This window comes from Staurois parvus, unplaced genomic scaffold, assembly GCF_062004578.1.
Source record: "Staurois parvus isolate SC_StPar_1 unplaced genomic scaffold, SC_StPar_1.0 ptg001642l, whole genome shotgun sequence".
NCBI lineage: Eukaryota > Metazoa > Chordata > Amphibia > Anura > Ranidae > Staurois > Staurois parvus.
This window is the reverse complement of record NW_028319438.1, coordinates 1,208,327-1,235,934: the sequence shown is the minus strand read 5'-3', so window position 1 is coordinate 1,235,934 and position 27,608 is coordinate 1,208,327. Positions and strand designations below refer to the sequence as shown.

The 27,608-nt window shown below is 43.5% G+C and overlaps 1 protein-coding gene across 1 annotated transcript; it reads left to right on the top strand.

Moving 5' to 3' along the window:
* Positions 1-3,749: 3,749 nt before the first annotated feature.
* Positions 3,750-12,518, top strand: LAMTOR4 (late endosomal/lysosomal adaptor, MAPK and MTOR activator 4). The gene is made up of 4 exons (XM_089663235.1): positions 3,750-3,824; positions 6,760-6,840; positions 11,374-11,488; positions 11,582-12,518. The coding sequence occupies exons 1-4, from the start codon at positions 3,822-3,824 to the stop codon at positions 11,677-11,679; spliced, it is 297 nt and encodes a 98-aa protein (XP_089519361.1). The 5' UTR covers positions 3,750-3,821; the 3' UTR covers positions 11,680-12,518.
* Positions 12,519-27,608: the final 15,090 nt, after the last annotated feature.

The following is a 27,608-nucleotide window of genomic DNA, read 5'->3' as shown; positions in this document are numbered from 1 at the left end:
TATTAATAATAAATATTAAATAATTTAAAAAAATCATGAAATAAATATTATATTAAAGCGGAGTTCCACCTAAAAGTGGAAGCTCCGCTTACCTGCCTCCTGCTCCCCCTCCAGTGCCACATTTGGCACCTTTTGGGGGGGAGTGGGTACCTGGTTTTGACAGGTATCTGCTCCCACTTCCGGCCCCCCCCCCCCCCCACAGCCCTCTGGGAAACTCAACAGGTCCCAGAGGACTGCAGTCCGTTCACAAAGCACAGGGAGCTTTGTGCATGTGCCATTAGGAAACTGGCTGCCGGTTTCCCTTTGTCAAAATGGCGTCACCAGCACCCGACAGCTGATTGAAGAATAGGCTCGGGGTGAGGACACCGCTGGATCCCTTTACAGGTAAGTGCCCTGATATTAAGAGTCAACAGCTACAGTATTTACTTTTAATTTTTCTGGGGGGGGGGGGGGGGCTGGAACTCCGCTTTAAATATACATTATGATTTACTGCCATTGTGGTACAGCAGTGCAGTATAGGTCAAAGGTAACCACTTGCACGTCATGTGCACTTGTACGTCATGTTTTTGACATTAAATTCTGGGGTTATGGCTGCAGCCTTAGGTACCAGACTACAGCGGATTTGCTGCTGGATCACTTTTAGAAGAAGAGGGAGGTGTCTCTGTCCCCAACCCCCCCCCCCCCCCTCTGGTGGTTCCTGGGCTTACCTGGCTGATCGGTGGTGCCCAAGAACCGATCTGGCACTGGCGGCGTGGAGGCATAGAGACATTCATCTCTATGGCCTAGGAAGACTAGAGTGACGTCATGATGCCACTTCTGGTTCTGGTCAAATATTCAAATATATATGATTTTAATAGCTGAAAGTTCCTCTTTACAGCACTGCAGTATATGTCCGAGATATATAAATGTCCAATAATAATAGGGTGTGACTGTGGGGACATTAAAGTGTAAGCTCTTCTGGTGTAGAGACTGATGTGTCAAGATCAACGGTAATGGGAGTATCCTCCAACTGCTGTTTAACCAGCCTGGAATGGAACTTTTCACTGGCAGAAGGTGTTGTGTGGCACTAGAACTCAGAGTCATCCTATGTACCGATCTGGCGCTGGCGGCGTTGAGGCATAGAGACACTCATCTCTATGGCCTAGGAGGACCAGAGTGACGTCATGACGCCACTTCCAGTTCCGGTCAAATTTTCAATCAAATATATATGATTTGAATAGCTGAAAGTTCCTCTTTACAGCACTGCAGTATATGTCAGAGATATATAAATGTCCAATAATAATAGGGTGTGACTGTGGGAACATTAAAGTGTAAGCTCTTGTGGTTCAGAGACTGATGTGTCAAGATCAATGGTAACGGGAGTATCCTCCAACTGCTGTTCAACCAGCCTGGAATGGAGCCTTTCACTGGCAGAAGGTGTCGTGTGGCACTGGAACTCAGAGTCAGCCTAGGTATGTATTGATCTGGCGCTGGCAGCGTCGAGGCATTGAGACACTCACCTCTATGGCCTAGGAAGACCAGAGTGGTGTCATGACGCCACTTCCGGTTCTGGTCAAATATTCAATCAAATATATATGATTTGAATAGCTGAAAGTTCCTCTTTACAGCACTGCAGTTTTTGTCAGCGATATATAAATGTCCAATAATAATAGGGTGTGACTGTGAGAACATTAAACTGTAAGCTCTTCTGGTGCAGAGACTGATGTGTCAAGATCAAAGGTAACGGGAGTATCCTCCAACTTCTGTTCAACCAGCCTGGAATGGAACATCTCACAGGCAGAAGGTGCCGTGTGGCACTGGAACTGAGCCTATCTATGTACCGATCTGGTGCTGGCGTCGTCGAGGTATAGAGACACTCATTATATGGCCTAGGAGGACCAGAGTGATGTCATGAAGCCACTTTTGGTTTCGGTCAAATATATACAGTTGCAAGAAAAAAGTATGTGAACCCCTTGGGATTACGTGGAGTTTTGCATGAATTGGGCATAAAATGTGCTCTGAACGTCATCTAAGTCACAACAATAGAAGAACACAGTCTGCTGAACATTGATCTTGAACATTGATTGATCTTGATCGTAGGTCTTCTGAGAGCTCTTTTCTGCGAGGCACGGTTCACATCAGGCAGTGCTTCTTGAAACCAGTACACCCAAAACAGGTGTGTGTTTTTTAAGGGCAGGACAGCTGTCAGCAACACAGCCAATATCATCACACTGATTGGAATCAAGGTTGGCTCACTCCTGGCTCCAATTGTCTCTGGGAGAAGTCATTAAGCTAGGGCCTCACATACTTTTTCCTCCCTGCACTGTGAATGTTTACATGTTATGTGCAATTAAACCATGGCAACATCTAATGTTTGTGTAGTATTATGTTCAGCAGACTGTGTTCTTCTATTGTTGTGACTTAGATGACGTTCATAGCACATTTTATGCCCAATTCATGCAAAACTCCACGTAATCCCAAGGGGTTCACATACTTTTTCTTGCAACTGTGTATATGTATGTATATGTATATATATATATATATATATACACACACACACAGTATATAAATGTTTTTTCTGCTTTTAAAGATAGAGGAGAGATTTAGAGTCTTACAGACCCCAGATTTCTCCATAAAGAGGACCTGTCATGCTGTAATGTTACCTCAAGGGATGCTTACATTTCTTGCGAAAGCAATAAAAATGACTAAAGAAAATGTAATAAAATAAATAATAAAAGGAAATTATTTTTTAAAGTGCCCCCGTGCTCGCACACAGTGGTGAACGCATACATAGGCCTCGCCCACTTACGTAAACGGTGTTCGCACCGCACATGTAAGGTATCACCGCGAGATGGCAGAGTGAGAGCAATAATTCTCGCACTGGACCTCCTCTGTAGCTCTAATCTGCTAACCTGTAGACATTTTTAAAGCGTCGTCTATGGAGATTTTTAAGTACCGCAGTTTGGCGCCATTCCACAAGTGTGCGTAATATTCAAAGCGTGACATGTTGGGTATCTATTTACTCAGCGTAACATCATCTTTCATAATTTACAAACATTTGAGGTATATATTGTGTTTTGTTTTTTTATGTCATCAAAGTGTATTTTTTCCCCCAACAAAGTGTGTTTGAAAAACCGCTGCGCAAAAAAATTTGCAATGGCTGTCATTTTGTTCTTGGGGCCTCTGCTAAAACATATAACGTTTAGGGGTTCTAAGTATTTTCTAGCCAAAATCACAGATTTTTACTTGTAAACAAAGAGTGCCAGAAAAGGTCCTTAGGTGGATAAATGTATAATAACAGGGTGTCATTGTAATGACAAGCTCCTCTTGCAAAGATTGAGGAGAATGGTTTCAAAACAGCAACAGCAGTATATGATAGCGCTATATAAATGTATAGTAATAATAAAAATGTCTCCACTATCAGCGCCATAATACATGTGCCCATTCCGTTGGATACAGTGTGCTTTAGTCTCCAACAAAATGGCGGCGATAACCTCTCAGAAAACACCTCCTTCCTACTCCCAAAAGCAGAAGCTCTCTCACGTAGCGTAACAATACACAGCCAACAGTGCGAGGACAGCCTGAAGTTCTAAAGCAGAGCCAATCACAGGGAAGACACGAGAACAAATCAGAAACGAGAAACGGTCCTATGTTAGCTTTCCCCACTCATTTAACTCGGGGGGCGGGACTCGAACTATGATTGACAGCTAGCCTGGCCGAAGAGGTCCCTGGAACGAAGAAGTGGCCGGGGAAGGAACCTATGGGGAGAGGAGGGGTGGGATGTGAGGAGGCGGGGCGGGGAGTGAAGGAGGAAGTAGCAGCTGGGTGTAGAAGCAGCAGACATGGTGAGTGGTCATGTGATGTCTTGTACAATGTTTTTCTTTTATTAGAGGGAATGTTACCGAATTACTTTTGTGTTTGATAAAGTTGTGTGAATACAATACAATGTATAGAATACCATGAGCTGTCTAAAGCCAGCTCTTGCTGTATCTCAGTACCTCTAATTGTGTGTGTTGGTGGGGTCATGGCTCCATTCTGCCTGATAGAAGATACAACACCCCCAAGAGACCCCTCTAACCTCCACACTACCCCCCCCCCCCCCCCCCGTCCTGCTCAGATGCAGAGTATGGACAGCTAGATCATCTACTCAGCACTAATGACCCCCCCCCCCCCAGTGACACCAAAGCCCCCACCCTAACCACAGCAAGTGCACCACCTTCCCCCTCTGCAGAGCGCCCCCTTCCGCAGAGCGCCCCCTTCCCCCTCCGCAGAGCGCCCCCTTCCCCCTCCGCAGAGCGCCCCCTTCTCCCTCCGCAGAGCGCCCCCTTCCCCCTCCGCAGAGCGCCCCCTTCCCCCTCCGCAGAGCGCCCCCTTCCCCCTCCGCAGAGCGTCTCCTTCTTCCTCTGCAGAGCACTAGCATCCCCTTTCCCCCTCCAGAGCACCAGCGCCCCGGTTCCCCCTCTCCAAAAAGAGCCAATGCCCCTTCACTCTCCACAGAATGCCCCCGTTTTCTATCCACGGAGTGCCTGAGCCCTCCCCTTTCCATCAGAAGTCCTTGTGACAGGGTGACAACGCATAATCATAGCTGGAAGATGCGGACAGAACGTGGTCACCCTATACCAGGAAGTGTGTGGAACAAGAACCCTAATGGCGGGATCACCCGGGATTGTTTTAATGAAATCTGTGAACTTAAACGATTGAAAACAACTCTTGATAAGTTACGTGTTAGAGATTGTGTGAGGTGTCAGTGTTTGGATGTTCATCGACTTTAATAACATAGGAGCCCAATGTGCCTGAATTCCAGGGACAGGCTATGGAGCATAGTCCCTGCAAGTGTCCCTGGTGTTCAGGATTACAGGATGAATGTACTTCTATAATGAACACCTCTAACCCTCCCACACCCCTCCAGATATAATCTGCACTAACACCCCCACCCAACCACCCCCCCCGGAGCTATCGCCACTCACCTCACCCCACCCAACCACCCCCTCTGGAACTAACACCACCTGCTTCACCCAACCCAACCACCTCTCCGGAGCTATCGCCACTCACCTCACCCAACCACCACTCCGGAACCAACACCAACCACCTCACCCAACCCCACCACACCTCCAGAACCAACACCACCCAACCACCCCTTCGGAACCAACACCACCCGCCTCACCCTAACCACCCCTTTGGAACCAACACCACCCGCCTCAACCAACCCAACCACCCCTCCGGAACCAACACCACCCAACCCAACCACCCCTCCAGAACCAACACCACCCGCCTCACCCAACAACACCTCCAGAACCAAAACCACCCAACCACCCCTCCGGAACCAACACCACCCACTTCACCCAACCCAACCACACCTCCAGGACCAACACCACCCAACCCAACCACCCCTCCGGAACCAACACCACCCGCCTCACCCAACCACACCTCCAGAACCAAAACCACCCCTCCGGAACCAACACCACCCACCTCACCCAACCCAACCACCCCTCCAGAACCAACACAACCCAACCACCCCTCCGGAACCAAAACCACCCGCCTCACCCAACCCAAACACACCTCCGGAACCAACACCACCCGCCTCACCCAACCCAACCACACCTTCGGAACCAACACCACCCAACCACCGCTCCAGAACCAACACCAACCAACCCAACCACCCCTCCGGAACTAACACCACCCGCCTCACCCAACCCAACCACCTCTCCAGAACCAACACCAACCACCTCACCCAACCCAACCTAACCCAACCACCCCTCCAGAAATAATCTGCACTAACACCCCCACCCAACCACCACTCCGGAACTATCACCACTCACCTCACCCAACCCAACCACCCCTCCAGAACTGACACCAATTACTTTTGGTCCCTTGAAAAGGGGGGATTGCTACTCTTAAGTGCTAAACCCTTCCTCCAATTTGGAAGTACATACCCTCAAATTAAACCCGAGAGCGTGCACTTTCAGCCCATATCCATTATAGAGCTATAGCTGGAATATGTTTTGGTTATTACCTGAAAAAAACTAAAATTGTACCTGTGTCCAAATATATATGGACCTAACTGAACATCCCCACTCACCCCAACTACACCTCTAGAACTAACTTGCACCATCACCTTCCCTTCCTCAGAACTAGTCTGGACTAACACACCCAACCTTCACCCATTCCCCCCATATCTAACACCACCCACCCCCCACCACCCCTCCAGAACTAACCTGCACTAATATTCCACCAAGCCAACCACCACACTCCTCAAGAATTAACCAGCACCAACACCCTCACCTACCTCAATCACCCCTCTAGAACTAATCTGCCCCCCACTCCACCCAACCACACCACTCCTCAAGAACTAACCTGCATCCCACTCCACCTAACCACACCACCCCTCCAGAACTAACCTGCACCCCACTCCACCCAACCACACCACTCCTCAAGAACTAACCTGCACCCCACTCCACTGAATCACACCACCCCTCCAGAACTACCCTGTACTAATAGCCCACCAAGCCAACCACCAAACTCCTCAAGAATTAACCAGCATTAACACCCTCCCCTTCCTCAGTCACCCCTCCAGAACTAACCTGCCCCCCACTCCACCCAACCACACCACTCCTCAAGAACTAACCTGCGCAAACCCTCCTCATTCCACTCATCCCATCCTCTCCTCTCCTGTAATATGTTGTGGGCTGAGTCTGTGGCCATTAATGTAATCATTCTTTTTCCCTTTTTTTTTTTTTTTTAAGATTCTGCATTTTCAATTTCTGTTTTTTTCTTTCTCAGACTTCCACACTTACTCAGGGTCTGGAGCGGATCCCGGATCAGCTGGGGTACTTGGTGATGAGCGAGGATGGCGTGTTGGCGGTAACTTTTGATAAGTGTGGAGAATAGTTAAAAGCTCTGTTGGAATTTTATGTGCAGTCTATGCCCCCTCTGGGAAGATTTGCCCTCACTTCCTGTTGGGACAGCAAGTGATGAGAAGTCTGCAGTGGGGACACAGACTACAACAATGTTTCAGTTGAAGTACAGAAGGCTTAGAACCTCGATCAGGTTTTGTGTCGGCTTGCCCTGGTGACAATTGCTCCCCCCATTTTTGGTAAAGGGACAGGGAGGGAGGTGAAATCTCTGCAATGGGATCAAAGAGGGCAATAAAAAGTAATTATCAAAAGCCAAAAAATGATAAGGCCAATGATAGAGACCCTGTCACTGGGGGAGAGGGTGGCAAACTGCTGCAGGCAGAAGTGCAGAGCCCTAAAAGGTGCAGAGGCCAAAATTCAGGAGCTTCTAATAATGCTGACGTTTGCTCGCCACATTCTGGCCCCTTTCACACGGGGCGGACCCGTCAGCGGATTTGCTTGCTCAGCTGGGGATCCCTCCACTAATCCCCGCTGAGCAAGTGGATGACAGGTCACTCCACTTATGCAGAGCGGACACAGACACAGCCCGCTGTCCAATATGGGCAGTCAAATGGAAATGGACCGCCTGTACGTTTGTATCCGACTGTCATCCCATCCGGTGCATGGAAGGGAAATGGATCCTGATCCGTCTTTTTGGTGGATCGGATCAGATTGGATGTCGGCGGGTGTAAATGGACACGTGTCTGTTTACACCCACCATGTAATAGAGGAGAATAGACATTCCGATCAGGTCCGCCTGAAAAACATCCGTGTGAAAGGGGCCTCTGCCTCCTGCACATTCCTATTGGCTAGTCAGGCTGCCCATCAAAGTAAAAGGCCAATAAGGAATATGTGGGAGGTGGGGTGTGGCAGCAAGGTCTAACACTACCTGGAAGTGCTGAAGCTTTGCTTGTGAGAATGGACCAGAATTCAGCTGGAACATATGGCAGGCTGTTCCCTCTCTAGGACCTGCATCCTCTGGGATGGCGTCCCTTTGTGTGTCAACCACTTCAGTGCCAGCATGCAATACCCCTTCATTACCAGGCCATTTATCAGCACTGAGATAGTTTGACTGACAATGACTTGTCCTGCTACACTACCAAGTTCATCTGAGATCATTTTTTTGGAACAGATTGTTTTGGTGGCATTTAGTAATCACTGGGATTTTTGTTTTTTGTACTAAAAAAAGCCCCCCCCAAATTATTATACAGGATTTATATATCGCTGACAGTTTGCTCAGCGCTTTACATTATGGGGCGAGACAGTACACGAGACAGTACAGTAACAATACGATTCAATACACGAGGGGTTCAAGGGCCCTGCTCCTTGGAGCTTACAATCTAGGAGGGAGGGGATAGTGGTACAGGAGGAAATAGCTGTGGGGGATGGAGTGGTAGGAAGAGTAGAGGAGTTCAGTAATTAGCTGAGGGCGGGATAGGCTTCCCTGAAGAGATGGGTTTTAAGAGTGCGCCTAAAGGTGAGCAGAGTAGGTGATAGTCTGATGGATTGGGGTAAGGAATTCCAGAGGATGGGGGAAGCCTTGGAGACGAGCATGGGAGGAGACCAGGGAACTAGAGAGTAGGAGGTCTTGTGAGGAGCGAAGAGTGTGGTATTTGGAGACAATATCGATGATGTAGTTTGGGGCAGTGTTATGAACAGCTTTGTACATCAGTGTTAGCGTTTTGAATTTTATCCGTTGGGCAATTGGAAGCCAGTGGAGGGATTGGCGGGGGGGATGGGGGGGGGGTTGGCAGATACGATATAATGAGGGAGTGAACGGGCATATCTTGGAGATGTTGCGGAGGTGAAGTCTACGCAAGTTTGTCAGCGAATGGACCTGGGGTTGGAAGGACAGATTGGAGTCTAGGATGACACCTAGTACCCTGGCATGAGGGGTGGGACTGATGGTAGTGGTGTCGGTCAGTTTTGGAAAGATTTAGATTGAGGAAGTGGAGTGACATCCAATCCGATATGTCGCTTAGTAGGCTTGTGATACGGGTGGAGACTGAAGGGGTGAGGTGAGGGGTAGAGAGATAGATTTGCGTGTTGACGGCATAATGAAGAGAAATGACCTGTTTTTGGAAAGTGGATACTCCAAGGTGATCTCGTTCTTCCACAATTTTTTGGAAATGAAGAAATATGCTGCTATTTAGGAAAGGTAGGGGGGCACAGTGGCTAAATGGTTAGCACTTCCACTGGCAGTACTCGGGTCATTGGTTTGAATCCCAACCACGGCACCACCTGCCTGGGGTTTGCGTGTTCTCCCTGTGTCTGTGTGGGTTTCCTCCGGGCACTCCGGTTTCCTCCCACACTCCAAAGACATGCTGGTAGGTGAATTGGCTCCTGTCTAAATTGTCCCTAGTATGTGTATGTATGAATGTGAGTTAGGGACCTTAGATTGTACGCCTCTTGAGGGTTAGGGACTGATGTGAATGTACAATATGTATGTAAAGTGCTGCATACATTGACGGCGCTATATAAGTACCTGAAATAGCAATAAATAAATTGCTTGAGAGTTAGGGACTGATGTGAATGTAGAAAATATATATAGGTAAGCTGGAACATAAGAACTAAGAGGTTGCATGACCTAGCAGCAATGTCCTCCATTTCCTAGCGTTAATGTTTTCCTATGTGTCCATGTACACATCGTCGTTTACAGTCGTTTTTTTTTTTTTTAACACACCAAACTTCCGTTCAGGAGTAGATTTTACCGGCGTTTCAAACATCAAATGCTTGTAAACGCAGTTAACCACATTTATAAGCATTTGCGTTTAGAGCTTTTTAACTGTTCCATATCCAGATGCTGTCCAGAGACTTTTTTCATCACCAGAAATGCATGCAAAGTGTTTTCCATGGATTCAAATGGACCCGGTACACCAGCGCAGTCAGTTCCAGGTTTTGCGTGAAGGATAAAATGGTAGAACGTGACGCATTATGCTCATGATGGGATCCATAGTGAATACAACCAGAAAAGACAGGTCATCTCAACAAACACTGCTCTCTCTGCTTCTGCTCTCTCTATTCCTCTCAAAATGTCTCAAATAGTTAATTTGTTACTGTTTTTCAGTGCATTCTGGGCATTTGGGGAGGTCTCCTGAGGTTATCTTTTAAAAATGCTCATAAACGCGGTATGCAAACGTGGCCAAACTGACGTTTTTAGCCTACTTTTTCAACAGTTTCCATCGTTCAGAAGTTTTCCAAATGCCCCGTGTACATGAGCACTTATTGCATGTGTTTTATAGCAAAAAGTAAAAAACATTTTTTTTTTTTTTCAGTCTTTTTTTGTTTCTAGCGCAAAAAAAAAAAAAAAACAGTGGTGATCAAATACCACCAAAAGAAAGCTCTATTTGTGGGGAAAAATTATATAAATTTCATTTGTGTACAGCATTGCATGGCCACGTAATTGTTAAAGTAGCACATATAGCAAAAGAAAAGCCTGGTCATGAGAGGGGGTATATCTTCTGGAGGGCAAATGGTTAAACCAAATGAAATTATTTCACTTGTCTTTATAAGTGAGCTGCCTAGAATGTCACGTATTGTGCTTTTTGTCTTTTTTTTTTTTTTTTTTTTTCTGTGTATGTTCTTTCTGTGCTGTTTAAATCTTTATTAACCTCCCTGGCGGTATTCCCGAGTGTAACTCGGGGTAAAGTTTCAGTACCACAAGCTGTGACCCCGAGCTACACTCGGGAATACACTGCAGCGTTGCTCCGGGATCTCTTCTTCACTTACCTTGTTCTGCGTTCCCGCGATGTCCCTCCTGCAGTGTCCCCTTTTAATGTCCTCCGGCCAATGCCGGCATCTGTCTTCTGGGTTCCATCCCTGCAATGTCAGGACGTACGGGGGTCGGAACCAGCAGGAAATTAAAAAAATGTGGAAAAGTGACATTCACTAAAATCACATAGTATAACATTGCTGTATCAAACCATTTCACATACATTTTGTCCCGAGTGCTTTGTCCGGCGCCCTGCCTGCATTTTTACTGTTCTTTCTACCTGGAAACTGAGAAACGTCCATGGCGTCCAAAAAGCGTCCCTTTAGGTCAAAAGCGGTTTTAGACCGGCTAGAGAACAGCGATAGTAAATCAGAACCACTTGCAGAATTGAGTGATAATGATTCGTGGGGGAAATTCCTCATCAGACACTGAAAACGATTCTGCGACTTTGCTCAGTGATGTGCGAACTTGGCGCTCTATTTCACATTTCAGTGTTTTTGGTTTGATTATATTATTGAATTAAATTTATTTTATTATTTTTTATGATTACTTATTATATTATTATTTATGATTTCGTGTTTCTAATTTTAACATACCCGGGATGTTTACTAGACTCTTGTTCGGACAGATTTCAGTGAGTTATTCCTAAAAATTACAGGCCTACAATAAAAAAAATACATATTTCCATGAAAAAAAATGTACCGCTTTCAGCACAGAAATACTGACATAATCAGGCCGCTAGGGAGGTTAATGAGAATGTAATTTTGGGTGATCTCTTTCTGTATGCAGAGTGCCGGTGATCTAGAGAACGATGAACATTTTGCCGGTGTGATCCGAGAGATGGTGACTACAGCTTGCAGCTTCCGCAAACTTGGGGACCAGGTACCATTTAAACGCATGAGCAGTAAGTAACCGAATGCTGATAATTGGGACTTGAGGGGGGAACCCTTGGTGTTTCATGATGATACAACACATCCTTGTTTTCTGTCCTGCACAGTTGTGTTCGGGGAGCACTCCTTCTTAGTCACCGTCTCCGGACAGAAGATCTACGTGGTGAAGAGACACAATGTTGTCCGTGAACCAATCAACGTTTGATCGCTTGTGACCACACCCTCTGCGTTTCTTATACATACAGACTGGACTGAGCCCTGGTGAAGAGATGGTCCTCATTCTGGTCATAGTGGGAAATTCTGCTTTCAGATTGTAAACTGTCTCGCCGATAACCTGTTTGTAAATATTAAGGTTTTTTTCTTGCAGTTACATTGTCCCAAAACAGGTGCAAGTTCCCTCTGGGCAGTCATTTTTTTTGGTGCAATCATGGAAGACCTCTTCACTTTTGTGGTTGGCAGTTTTGTTTTGACAGACAGTGGAGGGAAGCAATGATAGAATAGTGAATAGAGGTGGGCTCATGCGTATTTGGATCTCCACCTGAGCGATCCCACCAGGAAGCTGTCACCTGTATGGGGCCAATTATCTGTGCATGGGGTATTCCCTGTCTTGCAGCCACACATATACAAGGGGGAGTGGAATGCCTCGGCTGCTCATGATTAGCCCAGAATAGTGACAGCTTGCTGGCGGGCTTGCTCAGGTGGGTTTGGGCTAGGATCTGAGCTCATTCCTAATAGAGAAGAGCTTTCTTCTACACAGTGGAAACTTGTCAAGGTCAATTTGGGTCTCTGTTTTAGGTTGAAGTACTGAAATCAATATGCAAGGTTTACTTTATTCTTCACATGATGACTTACTTTAAGGGTGCAGCTTAACCTGTATGCAGTTTGGAATGGTATATCTACTCTGCCAGTAAGATCGGGCATTCTACCCCACATTTTATTATGTGAATAAAAAAAAAAATAAAATAAAATAAAAAAAAGAGAATTCCACTGTGCTTGTAAAAGCGGGCATTGCACTTTCATAGAATAAATAAAATGTTAACATGTTTCATGTTTTATTTCTGCTTGGGAAAGTTTAAAGTGGTTCTGAAGGCTGAATGGTTTTTTGCATGCAGCCTTTTTTTTCCCATTCTGAAAAAAAATGGCATTTTCAAAATACTCATTAAATATACAGTGGGGTGTTTTCTTTCCAAACTGGGGTCATTTTGTGGGTGTTTCTGCTGTCCTGGTACTCCCAGGGCCTTCGAAAGTGTGATGGGTAGTCTGGAAATTAGATGTGTAATTTATGCCTCCAGAACGCCTGAAGGTGCTCCTTGGATGTTGGACCTCTGTATGTGGCCAGGCTGTGAAAAAGTCTGACGTGATATTCCCATGCTCAAGAGGAGTAGCAGAATGTATTTTGGGGTGTAATTGCAATTATGCCTATGCCGTGTGTGAGAAATAATCTGTTAAAATGACAAATTTGTAAAAAAAAAAAAACCCAAATTTTATTTAATTAATATTCCAAAGAATTGTGCTTGAGGTGATTGTAGCCGTATTAGTGCACTTGCGACAGAAACAATTGAGTACTGACGTGATACTTTTTTTATTTGCACTAACATACAATTTTGAGGACAAGCTTTCGGGGTATGTCCCCTTCTTCAAGGTCCAGGCAATAATTCTGCTAAAACGTTGTGAAGTAGTACTGCCGGGACCTTGAAGTGGTTAACCACTTCAAGTCCGGACACTTTCACCCCCTTCCTGTCCAGGCCAATTTTCAGGTTTCAGCGCTATCACACTTTGAATGACAATTGCACGGTCATGCAACACTTTACCCATATGAATTTTTTTACCATTTTTTTTTAGACAGATAAAGCTTTATTTTGGTGGCATTTATTCACCTCTGGGATTTTTATTTTTTTTGCTATGTTAATGAAAAAGTCCAAACATTTTGAAAAAAAGTGTTTTTCTTATAAAATTTTGCAAATAAACAATATTTCATCATAAATCTTGGTCAAAATGTATTCCATTATCTTTTTAGTAAAAAAAAAAAAAAAACCCAAATTAGTTTATAACCAAAAATTATAATTTTTAAACTTTTTTTTTTTACATTTTTATTTTTTTATATTTTTTTTTTTTGTTTTTTTACATACTGTCACCCTAACAGTACAGTGTCACCATGGTGACACTGTACTGCTTGGGGGGGGGGGTGATGCTATGGGTTTTACACCCATATAGAATGTAAAAGCAATCATTTCTCTTTCTCTCTGTCTGCATTCTTGTAGTCATTGAGAAGTACTGAGTGAGCTGTGATTGGTCACAGCTTGTCACATGGTACAAGGCTGTTGTGAATAGCCTTGTACCATGTGGCCTGTGTGATCATTCACAGAATTCACACGTAGTAAGCAATGATGTCACAAGTCTGGAGGACACCGGATCGCGCTGATGCGCGCTCCCAGGGAGTGTGCACAAGCAGGGGCGGGGAGGACGTTTATAAACGGCCACCCGACCCTGCACTGCCACCATTCGGCCGTTTATATACAACAGCCGGACGGGAAGTGGTTAATAAAGGTGCTAAGAGTGAGAGAGGTACGTGTTTGATAGTAACAAAGTTCACAGTAATAGAGGTGCAAGAAGTGCAGAGGGCTGGCTGTTGGTTGACTAAACAGTCAACAGTTCTGCATACTTCCTGGTTAGAGTGAGACAGTAGTAAACCTTGTGGCCTTTGACATCCAAGGAAGTTTTTTTTTTTTTTAACTTTATTGCAGGTTGCTTTTAATGCCTGAGTTAGGGCCTGATGTTGATGCCATGAATCCACTCGATTCTACATCTTATGGAATCGTTGAAGCCCTGCCAACACAATGGTGCCCTTTGCTGGAAACACTTGAACTTGGGGGATGCCCACCTATTTTTAGGTCGTATAGATAAGTGTGATGGTCAGGTGTTCACAAACTGTTGCCCATTATAGTGTAATTCAACATTCTACTTTGACCTATTGCAGTTCTGTCCGGTGTTTACCATGATATGATACAGCTCCCTACTAAAGGATTGGTGAAGGGTTACAACATGCACTGTAAACAGTAACCATAACTGGATGCATTTTTATAAATCAAAACATGGTGGTAGCTTCAGAACCTGATCAGATTTCACCATCATCGGGTTGGCATTGGTGTTTTTAGATTACGGCTTATAACATCGGTAACTGATCTCTGAGGCCTAGTTGTGTATAGAATTGGGTAGTGGTCCCAACATACTCCATCTGAAACTAGTGATGAGTCTGCATTGATCGGTTGTCTCATCTATACACCACCATCCTCAGTTTTCATCAGGGAAGCTGGAACACAAGAACTAAGAGGTTGCATGACTAGCTGCAATGTCTTCCATTGCTTAGCTTTAAGAACTGATGCCCCCTCCAGTAAAGAGGTCAGTGGCCTTGTCGATGGTGAATGCAGCATGCTGTCACAGAAAGGCATTTTTTAGTTAGTTTCATGCTGCTTTGGCGTTACTATGCATTTACAATAAGGGCTCATGTACACTGCAGCTGATAAACTCACGTTTAGGATCATTCAGCGTTTTTTCCAGCAGCCCCTGAACTCTCCCTAATGTTTCCTATGTGTCCATGTACACATCTTCATTTACAGTTGTTTTTTTGAATGCACCAAACTTGCATTCAGCAGTCGATTTTATCAGCATTTCAAACACAAAACGCTTGTAGACGTGGAAAATTGCGTTTATAAGCGTTTGAAATTTTTTTTTTTAACTCTTCCAGTTCCCGATGCTGTCCAGAGCCTTTTTTCATCATGAAAAATGCATGCAAAGCATTTTCAAGGTGCTCAGATGAGCAAAACACTGAACACAGGATGTTCCTACCAAGTTTGTCACACATTGTAATGACCAATTCACACATCAGACCTCTCCCACCCTTGGTTAATGACCATTCACACCTCAAATTCCTCATGAAGACCCCCTACCAGGTGACCTTAATGACTCCCTCCACCAGACACCTTTCCCACCCTTGGAACCAAAAGAAATGTTAATGAGCAACTTGCACCTAAGCTAATATCAACACATACTGCTGTCTCTGCTTCTACTCTTTGTATTTCTCTGAAACAATCTGAAATAGTTAATAATTTACCACTTTTCAGTGCATTCTGGGCATTTTGGAGGTTCTCCTGTGCTTATCTTTAAAAATGCTTCCGAACGCGGCTAAACAGACATTTTTTAACCTACGTTTTCCAGCAGTCAGTTTCCATCGTTCAGAAGTGTCCCGTGTACATGGGGCCTAAAATAGGATTTTGGTACGAACTCCAAAATAAAGTCCATTTTTTGAAATCCATTTAGGGACACTAGAAGCCTTTTACCTTACTGCTGCCTACAGGAGGATTGGACATTGTCAAACAAAAACATAAGACAGACCAAGCTAACCTCTCTGGTTAACCAGAATGCCTCAGTTTTGTAGTAAAGCAGTACCTACGGCATGACTATGAACACAGAAGAGTGGAAGAACTAGTGTCACTCAAATCATCTTCTAGAACATTTTACGGGGACTATAAAAATCCCATTTTCTTTCTCATCCATTAAGGAACACAAAGAGGTTGATTTACTAAAACTGGAGAGTGAAAAATCTGGTGCAGCTGTGCATAGAAACCAATCAGCTCCCACGTTTTTTTTTGTTTTTTTTTGTCAACCCAGTCTTTCATCTTTGGGACATCCAAAAGCAGTCCAACTGGGCAATCACAACAAACCAACTCTAGCAGACCTAATGAAAAACAGAGAACTGTCTGCAGCTCAAAGAGCCACCTGAAGGACCTTATGCCTGAAACTAGCATGTGATGAGGCTGATTCACGCCGAAACACGAACATGTTGTCATTTTGTTTCGGACACGTAGTTCATTGAAGAATTTTGTTTCAGATGCATTTGTGGTGTTGAACAGATTTTTTTGGGAAATATTATACAGGATTTATATAGCGCTGACAGTTTGCGCAGCGCTTTACAAAATGAATTTGTTTTGTATCTTCACCATTCAATTCATATATTTGTTGGTCTGCATGGATTCAAGACATTTTGCAATTTTTTTCCTGAAGATTGCTATATATTCGATTTCTGTTTCAATATTTCGGGTGGATTTGTTATTCATATATCTAAACTATTTTATATTTTTGGACACAATGGAATAAATATAATCTTCTCCCCAAATTTTCCAAACCTAAGAATTCGACTGTGGAGTTAAACTGACTGTGGCAACTACAAGTTCAATCTAATCACAACTTTTGAAAATTGAATTTATTTCCCCATGGGCCCCAACTACTATCTCATGTGACATCATCCAAATGAAACAAATGCATTCGTTAGAACTTTTTGGGGATTCGTTGACATTGCTTACTATGTCCTTCTGGAAATTTGTATACATCCGAATCTAAGAAAATCAAATTTTCTTCCAAAAATCGATTCATTACGAAATGAACTGCACATGTCTAGAGCCTGTAATGTCCACCTGATAAGTTGTGAACAGAAGACCAGCTGCGTCACTAAAACAGAATAGAAAGGGCAGAAAATCAGCCCTTGATAGTACAGAGAGCCAAACAGTAGTCTAGGCCCAGTTGTAGAGGACTGGATTTGTCCCATGGAGAATCAGCTAGGTTGGAAGCCCTGAGACTCACACCAAGTGAAGTAAGCCTTCCAGGACCGATAAGAGACCTTACAGGAAGTCGACTTCCTAGTTTTTAGCATGGCAGGAATCAGATTTGAAGATGGCCCAGTCTCCCAAAATCTGGGCTTCAACAACCTTGCCATTAAACCCAGCAGACAAAGAAGTTTCTAGAGAGGAAAGGCATAGATCAGGGTGTACTGACTAAGTGGAGCCACCAGTGCATGCACTACTTCCACTAGAGCACGGATGTCAAACTGGCGGCCCTCCAGCTGTTGCCAAACTACAAGTCCCATGAGGCATTGCAGGATTGACAGTTACAAGCAAACCTCCCATAAGGCAGAGGCATGATGGGACTTGTAGTTTCGCAAAAGCTGGAGGGCCACCAGTTTGACACCCCTGCAGTAGAGGATCATTGTACCTTTAGACAAACCTGTTCAGTTTCTTGTTAAACCTGGAAGCCAGGAGGTCCACATCTGATGTCTTTTGCCTGCAACAAAGGTCCTGAAACACTTCTGGGTGTAGGGACCACCCGGGTCCAAGCTCTGTTAACTGAGGAAGTTTGGCTGCCAACTCTAAGGGATATGATGTACAGTATATGGTGGACATATAGAGTAGGAATGGGAAATTCTTCTTGTTCCTTCCTGATGTTTGATGTATGTTACGACAGTGGTGCTGTCTGACTGAAGCTAGATTGCCCAACTTTCCAACAGCATGGTCCAAAACTGTACAGACAAACATACTGCTTCCAGGATGTTGATCAATAAAAGAGAGGACTCTCCAGGGCAGAATTCCTGAGCCATAAAGCCAGAGACAACTTAGACCTGAATGTTGCACTGCAGAAGTCTGAAGTGAAACTGGGCTAATGAAACTGCCTCAAAGGTTACCATCAGGCCCAAGTATAATGCAAAAGTGGAAAGTCAAATGTCTCCTAGCTTAAGGTGCTCAAGTTTAAGGTCAAAGAGGCTGAAGTTTCTCCTGTGGATTAAACACTTTGGCCTAAACTGTGTCTAGGACTAGATATACAGTCAGGTCCATAAATATTGGGACATCAACACAATTTTAACATTTTTGGCTCTATACACCACCACAATGGATTTGAAATGAAACGAACAAGATGTGCTTTAACTGAAGACTGTCAGCTTTAATTTGAGGGTATTTACATCCAAATCAGGTGAACGGTGTAGGAATTACAACAGTTTGCATATGTGTCTCCCACTTGTTAAGGGACCTAAAGTAATGGGACAGAATATTAATCATAAATCAGACTTTCACTTTTTAATACTTGGTTGCAAATCCTTTGCAGTCAATTACAGCCTGAAGTCTGGAACGCATAGACATCACCAGACGCTGGGTTTCATCCCTGGTGATGCTCTGCCAGGCCTCTACTGCAACTGTCTTCAATTCCTGCTTGTTCTTGGGGCATTTTCCCTTCAGTTTTGTCTTCAGCAAGTGAAATGCATGCTCAGTCGGATTCAGGTCAGGTGATTGACTTGGCAATTGCATAACATTCCACTTCTTTCCCTTAAAAAACTCTGGTTGCTTTTGCAGTATGCTTTGGGTCATTGTCCATCTGCACTGTGAAGCGTCCAATGAGTTCTGAAGCATTTGGCTGAATATGAGCAGATAATATTGCCCGAAATACTTCAGAATTCATCCGGCTGCTTTTGTCAGCAGTCACATCATCAATAAATACAAGAGAACCAGTTCCATTGGCAGCCATACATGCCCACGCCATGACACTACCACCACCATGCTTCACTGATGAGGTGGTATGCTTAGGATCATGAGCAGTTCCTTTCCTTCTCCATACTCTTCTCTTCCCATCACTCTGGTACAAGTTGATCTTGGTCTCATCTGTCCATAGGATGTTGTTCCAGAACTGTGAAGGCTTTTTTAGATGCCGTTTGGCAAACTCTAATCTGGCCTTCCTGTTTTTGAGGCTCACCAATGGTTTACATCTTGTGGTGAACCCACTGTATTCACTCTGGTGAAGTCTTCTCTTGATTGTTGACTTTGACACACATACACCTACCTCCTGGAGAGTGTTCTTGATCTGGCCAACTGTTGTGAAGGGTGTTTTCTTCACCAAGGAAAGAATTCTTCGGTCATCCACCACAGTTGTTTTCCGTGGTCTTCCGGGTCTTTTGGTGTTACCTGTGACCATGAAAATGTATAAACTACCATAACAGCCTAAGCCACATGTGTCAAACACAAGGCCCGCAGGCCAAATCCTGTCTGCCAGGCTATTTCATGAGCACCCCCCTTCGTCACCGCCCTCACCTTGTCTCAGCAGTCGGCAGCAGAGGACAGAACTCTTCCCCCTGATCCTGCACTTCTTTGTGTAGCCGCAGCACCCCCTCATCTCCACCTCCCCTGGTCTCAGAGTTCAGCATACTCTGGCAGCGGACTCCAGCCCTCTTCTGGTCCTCCTTCAGACCCTTCACTTTCTGCTTCCCAGCAGCAGCACAAGGTGAGGGGGTGCACTGTCATGTAAGGGAAGGTGGGGGACTCTTGGCATCCGATGAAAGGGGATCGGTGAGGTGCTCTAGACTTCTAGTCTTACAGATACAACCGGCCCTTTGAAGGCAACCATAATGCTGATGAGACCCGTGATGAAATCGAGTGACACCCCTGGCCTAAGCTGTAAGCACATACCTTCACCTGTATGACCTGTTAGAGCAGTACCATCAGGAACTGCACACTCTGGATGCAACCTTTCTTGGTAGGGTGGAGTAAGCAACTAAAAAATGTCATCATAACGAACAGAAGTAGAAAATGTTGGTAACACTTTTTTTGAAGTGAAAATTATGAAAAAATACATTTGGGATTTGCACTAAGCTATAATAAAAAAAAAAACTATCCTGTCACATATCTTTCTCATGTTACCTAATGTCCCATACACACGATAAGAAAATCGTCTGACAAATTTCACAGAACCACTGATCGAACAATTTTCTCTTTGTTGATGAGCAGGATGTTTTAACCGATAACGATATTGTGAATGAAAAAATGCGGTTGAACAACAGTGAAAAATGTTGTTTTGCATACGAACGATCGATTTTCTATGTGGCGGTATGAGCGGAAACAGAAGATGACCCGGATGTTTATGTCCGAGGAATCTTCGTAAACACGAAATAAAAATCCAAATGTAAAAAGTAGATCGGCCCAATGAGATCATGAAACCAGAATTCTGCAGATTATATTTTATGTATCACTATTTATGTATATAGGTCATGTGATAAACGATATTATACTCATTGCTGGGAATCGTTGTGTATATCGCTTGTTCTGGCCGGAAGGGCGTGGCTACAAGATCACACGCACACCGCATCACTTCCACTTGTACGGAAGACGTCAACACTACGTATTGCCCGACGAACGATTTTTTTTAAATTTAGATTTGGTTAATGTGGGCCACGATATCGACCAACGAACGAACGTGTCTTAGTCGTCGGATGACCAAGCGGTCAATTTTCTAATCGTGTATTCCCACCTTATGCCCCTGCCCTGACCCCAGGGCCTACAACAAACACTACCAGAATTGTAGTGATTTTCTTTATTTAACCCACTTTATTACATTTATATTGGTATCGCCTAGATTGTAAGCTCCAAGGATCATCCCTCTTGTATTGAACTGTATTGTCTCCCGTTATACTGTAAAGCGCTAAGCAAACTTTTGGCGCTATATAAATCCTGTATAATAATAATATATAAATCCTGTATAATAATAATAATAATATATAAATCCTGTGTAATAATAATAATAATATATAAATCCTGTAAAATAATAATAATAATAATATATAAATCCTGTAAAATAATATATAAATCCTGTATAATAATAATATATAAATCCTGTATAATAATAATATATAAATCCTGTGTAATAATAATAATATATAAATCCTGTATAATAATAATAATAATATACAAATCCTGTATAATAATAATATACAAATCCTGTATAATAATAATAATATATAAATCCTGTATAATAATAATATATAAATCCTGTATAATATAATAATATATAAATCCTGTATAATAATAATAATATAAATCCTGTATAATAATAATAATATATAAATCCTGTATTATAATAATAATAATAATAACATATAAATCCTGTATATTAATAATAATAAACTCACTCCACAAATAACACAGCCAGACAATTGTCCTTTAAACTTCAGTGTGTATTTTTGCACCTTATTGTTCAGAATAAATTATAAACGCATAAAATAAAACATAAAGTGCAACATGGAAAAAACATGTCAGAAACATCCATTAAAAAAAAAATGTAAAACCAAAAAAAAAAAAAAAAAATGTCCAGTGTAAGTAGATTTTCAGAAAGCACTCAAGTATCAGCAGGAATGTCGGAGTGACAAGTGCAGCGTGCGGCGGTGTGCCTCTGTGTATCGGCGAGTTAGCACAACACACGCTCTGTGCCCTGTATCCGGTGACAGCCGGGAAAAACATACTGTGCTAAAGACACAGACCCCAAAGTTATCCAAGCAGGAATGGATTCACAGCTTCGTGACTGGCAGTGTCTGAAGGAGAAACTGTCTGTGTTGCCCGAAATAACCAATTAACTTTAAGGTATCACCTTGAAAATTAGATGCAAGCAAACACCTTTTCTTAAGTCATGGAAAAGTCTAGCTCTTCCCACAATGAATTCCAGACAAAGGAACATATAGGTTTGGCTAGTGATAGAGAGTTAGTACCCCTTTGGGTTTTTGCTTACCTGTGTCCCTGCTGGGGAGATTTTCTCTCACTTCCTGTACTATAGATAACTAGGATACTGATGTAGTCTAAACCTGCTGAATCCTCCAAGGATGCCAGTGGCAGTGTCACCGTCTCCATAGGAAGATATGGAGAAAGGGGGAACAAGAACCCTACAATGGCCTTCGTGACACCACAAAGGAAGTGAGAGCATTTCATCCCTGGCAGAAAATCAAACTATTCTATACTTTCTCCAAAACAAGGTTTTCCTTGTCCTTCCAGTGTAAGTGAATATATAGCAGAATGGAAAGAGACATCCATTCTCCCAAGAACACCAAGCTAAACTGAGGTGGTGGGAGGAGTTAAAGCCTCAAAGGGACTGGCCTTCAGTTTTCTATTTGTCTAGTGTCTGTTTCTCCTGTAGGTGGCAGCACAACCCTAGGTTAATTATCAAGCGGTGTCCCTCAATGGACCATGAGGAAAATATTCAATATAGTCCTGTTGCAGGCAGAAGCAGTCATTTTAGAATTATCTAGCTGCTACAATTTTGTTTATATTATACAGCTCCAAAGATTTCTTATACCCGCCACTAGTCAGAGAGGCGTTTCCTCGAATTTGGCTGCTCCAGTAAGGTTCAGCCTGGCACATATAAATGAAGACTAGTGACTGGTATGAATGATGGCTTCAAAAGCTGTAACATGGAAAGGAAAACTGGGTACAGGCTACTTTTCAGTTACTATCTACTGTTTCAAGTCTTTTAAAGGGTAATCGCACTATAAAACAAAGTGCACTTATCCCTTTTGCGCCCCTCAGCTGACCTAACCTAGAGTCACCTTCCCCTCCACAGATGCATACTCATCTTGATCTGACAGCCACAGTTCTGTTGTTTGTTTACATCCAGCAGTGAAAGTCTTCATTGTCTTGGCTGCACATTAGGGCCCCATAGAACTCTACAGAGCTGTGTTTTGAGACCCAAGGCAGAGAAGGACCAAAGAAGCCAATAGGGTTGTAATGTATGGCCAGGAGAGTAAAGACTTGCACTGTTAGAAGTAAACACACATGGACCATGGCCGTTGAATTGAGCCAAGTATGTAGACCTCTACGGGGCTGTGTTTCAAGACCCAAGGCAGAGAAGGACCAAAGAAGCCAATAGGGTTGTAATGTATGGCCAGGAGAGTAAAGACTTGCACTGTTGGATGTAAACACACATGGACCATGGTTGTTGGATTGAGCCAACTATGTAGGCCTCTACGGGGCTGTGTTTCGAGATTCAAGGCAGAGAAGAACCAAAAAAGCCAATAGGGTTGTAAAGTATGGCCAGGAGAGTAAAGACTTGCACTGTTGGATGTAAACACACATGGACCATGGCCGTTAAATTGAGCCAAGTATGTAGACCTCTACGGGGCTGTGTTTCAAGGCCCAAGGCAGAGAAGGACCAAAGAAGCCAATAGGGTTGTAAAGTATGGCCAGGAGAGTAAAGACTTGCACTGTTGGATGTAAACACACATGGACCATGGCAGTAGGACTGAGCCAACTATGTAGACCTCTATGGGGCTGTGTTTTGAGACCCAAGGCAGAGAAGGACCAAAGAAGCCAATAGGGTTGTAATGTATGGACAGGAGAGTAAAGACTTGCACTGTTGGATGTAAACACACATGGACCATGGCCGTTGGATTGAGCCAACTATGTAGACCTCTACGGGGCTGTGTTTCGAGACCCAAGGCAGAGAAGGAGCAAAGAAGCCAATAGGGTTGTAATGTATGGACAGGAGAGTAAAGAATTGCACTGTTGGATGTAAACACACATGGACCATGGCCGTTGGATTGAGCCAACTATGTATGCATCTGTTGAGGGGGACAGTAGGTTAGGTCAGCTCAGGAGTTGGGTAAATGGAAAAATGCACATTAAAGTGCACTTATCCTTTCACTTTGCTATAAGGGCACTTAAGAGAGCTCCAAGAAACAGAACTAGAAAAGGACAGTGGGAGGCAAGTGTGATTTGGTAATTCTCTTACATCTGTGTGGTTCCTAAATATGGGTCTCTGATAACCAACGACAGTGCAGCATTACCCTCCTCGCAATGCTTCTAAATATAAATTTCCTGCTGCATTGGAAGTCTCTGGGGCCGTCATATGCAACAACTTATTCCATTAAAAAACCCAACAGGGAGCGGGACTATGGAGCTAACCTTACCGCAGCACAGTTTTCAGGTGGGGCAGCATCTTGGAAAAAGGTAAGTGTAATTAAAACATTCTACTTCCCTCCCATCCTCCTTTCCAATCACATTTCCTAGGGCTCCCTTAAAGTGGAACTTAAAAAAATAAATAAATGTGAACAGGCAGGTTTTTTTTTGTTTTTGTTAAGTGAAAAGAATACTATGGGGGAGATTTACTAAAACTGGAGCACTCAGAATCTGGTGCAGCTGTGCATGGTAGCCGATCAGATTCTAACTTCAGCTTGTTCTATTAAGCTTTTACACTAAAACCTGGAAGCGGATTTGTTGCACCAGATTTTGCAGTCTCCATCTTTAGTAAATAACCCCCAATGTCTCTTCTGCAATAAAGTTTTTTTTAATTTACCTCCCTGTGCGCAAGTGCAGCTCAGTATTCAGTTTTAGCATTCGTCGAGATAAATGAACTCTCACGCATGCATGGAAGTAATGTCATCTCAACCCAGCCAATGAAAATGGCTGAGGTTCAGAACCTGACAGAGATGTCAGTGGCCGGTGAGGAGGCTCTGTGACACTGCAGCAGTGGAGTGAAGGAGGATATAGTGCCATTTTAATAGGAGAGTATGACACATTGACAGGGCAGCACAAATGGTTCATTCAGACAGAATCAATCATGAAGCCATTGTGAATCATCACCCGAATCTGACAGCTACCCGCTCCCACTTCCGGTCCGATCGCCTAGGCTTTCGGAAGCGGAAGGTGTCCTCCCTCCCTGTAGTCTTTTGAGACAGGTCCCAGAAGACTACAGGACCATTCATGAAGCGCAGCGCTACTCGCACATGTGCAGTGGGTACCCGGCTGTGAAGCCGCAAGCTATCACAGCCGGGTGCCCACACTGAAATGCCGGCCTCCTGGAATCCAGGACAGCCGGTGAAACGGACTGCGGGGGACACACCACGGGACCGAGGGACCGGTAAGTGGCTGTTTTTTTAAAAGTCAGCAGCTACAGTTTTTGTAGCTGCTGACTTTTATTTTTTGGTGAGTGGAATTCCACTTTAACAACTCTGCTATTACAACAAATGGAAAAAACATCTTGAAAAAAGCATTTATTACCAGTTTTGATCCCCCAGCCTTGTCCTTGAAGTATCCAGGGCTGTGCCTGTAGATGACTTTATATGGCTGTGTCTGCCATCTCCCCTACAGGCAAAAACGTTACACTTTAAATATCAAATTTGTCTGAAGGTTGGAAGGGTTTAATAAATATACTATTCTATCACATTCGCAGAAAAAAAAAATCTTTTTCTTTTGTCTAATGGCACAGTGCCACTTGGTGGCTCATCTATATTCTGCCAGCAGATTGAGCGAAGAATCAAGTATTCATAACAGAAAGGTTGTCCTTTTATGTCACCTACGGGATCTGGTGTCATTACTGCCAGTGAAATATAGGAAAGCTGCCATTACAGACCTCATAAAATCCTAGTTGCCTGGCAGTCATTCTGATCTACTAACTTTAATACTTTTGCTGCTGCAAGCATGCAGCAAATGAATGCAATTAAAGGAATGCGCTAAACATATCACTAGATAAATCAATAAAAAAGAAAAAATACGTGCAAAAGTGTTGATAAATAAATAAATGTCCAAAAAATACATATGTCCAAAAAATATATATATATCTCCAAAAAAAAAACAGATAGGGGTTTATTTACTAAAGCTGGAGAGTCCAAAATCAGACTCCCTTCTGCATAGAAACCAATCAGCTTCTAACCTCAGCTTGTTCAATGAAGCTTTGGCAATGAAACCTGGAAGCTGATTGGTTTCTATGCAGAAGGGAGTCTGATTTTGGACTCTCCAGCTTTAGTAAATAAACCCCATAGTGTCCACACCAGGGGCGGACTGACCATTCGAACACTCGGGAACTGCCCGAGGTCAGTAGGGGGCCCCATGAAATGCCCCTGGTACCTTTTTATAGGCTTTTTTTGAGTGTGGGCAAGGACACAGGGGCCCCATGATCCCCTATTGCCCGGGGGCCCCATGAGTTGTCAGTCCGCCCCTGGTCCACACCGTGTCAAATCCACCACCAAAGAAGTTGGATCACTCACCAGAACTCAATGCTGATCAACAATTGGACCAGCACAAAACGCTTTTGCTCTGGGAGCAGTAGATATCAAAGCTCTAGATCATTTCCAGGGGTATATATCATCTCTAAATCGTATATCTCCATATCATTGGGACCATGTTTAAAAGTAAAAGGAAGAGATCATAGTGCAGCAAGCTTCAAATCATTTAAAAGCTTTAATGTATAGATCACACTCACATTTATAGGAGATATACGATTTAGAGATGATATATACCCCTGGAAATGATCTAGAGCTTTGAATGGTGGCGATTCATCCTATAGGATATCGGTTGCTTGCAGAGTATTGCATCCAAGAACCTAATTGATATCTACTGCTCCCAGAGCAAAAGCGTTTTGTGCTGGTCCAATTGTTGATCAGCATTGAGTTCTGGTGAGTGATCCAACTTCTTTGGTGGGGAATTTGACACAGTGTGGACACTATGGGGTTTATTTACTAAAGCTGGAGAGTGCAAAATCAGACTCCCTTCTGCATAGAAACCAATCAGCTTCCAGGTTTCATTGCCAAAGCTTCATTGAACAAGCTGAGGTTAGAAGCTGATTGGTTTCTATGCAGAAGGGAGTCTGATTTTGGACTCTCCAGCTTTAGTAAATAAACCCTTTTTTTTGGAGATATATATATATTTTTTAGACATATATATTTTTTAGATATTTATTTATCAACACTTTTGCACGTATTTTTTCTTTTTTATTGATTTATCTAGTGATATGTTCATTTAGCGCATTCCTTTAATTGCACTTATTTGGTCAAAAAAAATGTATATGAGTCTTTTGAAGTAGGAATTTGCTGCTTTAGTCTCTCAGGGTGTGGCGCTTATCTAACAATACTTTGATGCAGCAAATGAAGTCTCAATGACCTGATGATCCTGCCAGTAACACACTTCCTGTGATAGGGTGACAATGCTCACTCACCATACTGTATCTATGGAAAAACAGCATTGCCGTCTCAGGACAGGACTACAATAACATCCCCCTCCATAACACTGAAGGGAGGAGTTCTGTAGTCCTCAGCAATACCTGCTAAGAGTGTAGCACAGGCAGACAGCACAGAAAGTTATCAGCTGACAAGATTTTTGTCAAGACCAGCAAGTATTTTTTGCACTTATTGAAGTGATAAATAAAACACTTTCAGGCTATATTTAAGAGGGCTCCTAGATTGTAAGCTCCCAGGATCAGGCCCTCCTATCCCTCTTGTATTGAACTGTATTGTTGCTGTATTGTCTCCTGTTATATTGTAAAGTGCTGAGCAAACTGTTGGCATCATAAATCCTGTATAATAATAATATATAAATCCTGTATAATAATAATAACAGGGCAAAAGGGACTAAATACGAGAAATTTGCTGATAGGGTTTACAAACCCTTTAACTTGGTATAACAGCCAGTCAGCTAGAATTTTCAGAAGCAGAGGTCCGCCACGGCAGTTTATATTTTGTTCCTCAGCTTGATTCATTTACACATACAAAATATGCAACCAAAATCC

Excerpts from the sequence above, each read along its gene's own strand:
- LAMTOR4 (XM_089663235.1), top strand. Across the intron at positions 6,841-11,373 it reads GCGAGGATGGCGTGTTGGCG|AGTGCCGGTGATCTAGAGAA; the intron begins GTAACTTTTGAT and ends TTCTGTATGCAG. Across the intron at positions 11,489-11,581 it reads ACCATTTAAACGCATGAGCA|TTGTGTTCGGGGAGCACTCC; the intron begins GTAAGTAACCGA and ends TGTCCTGCACAG.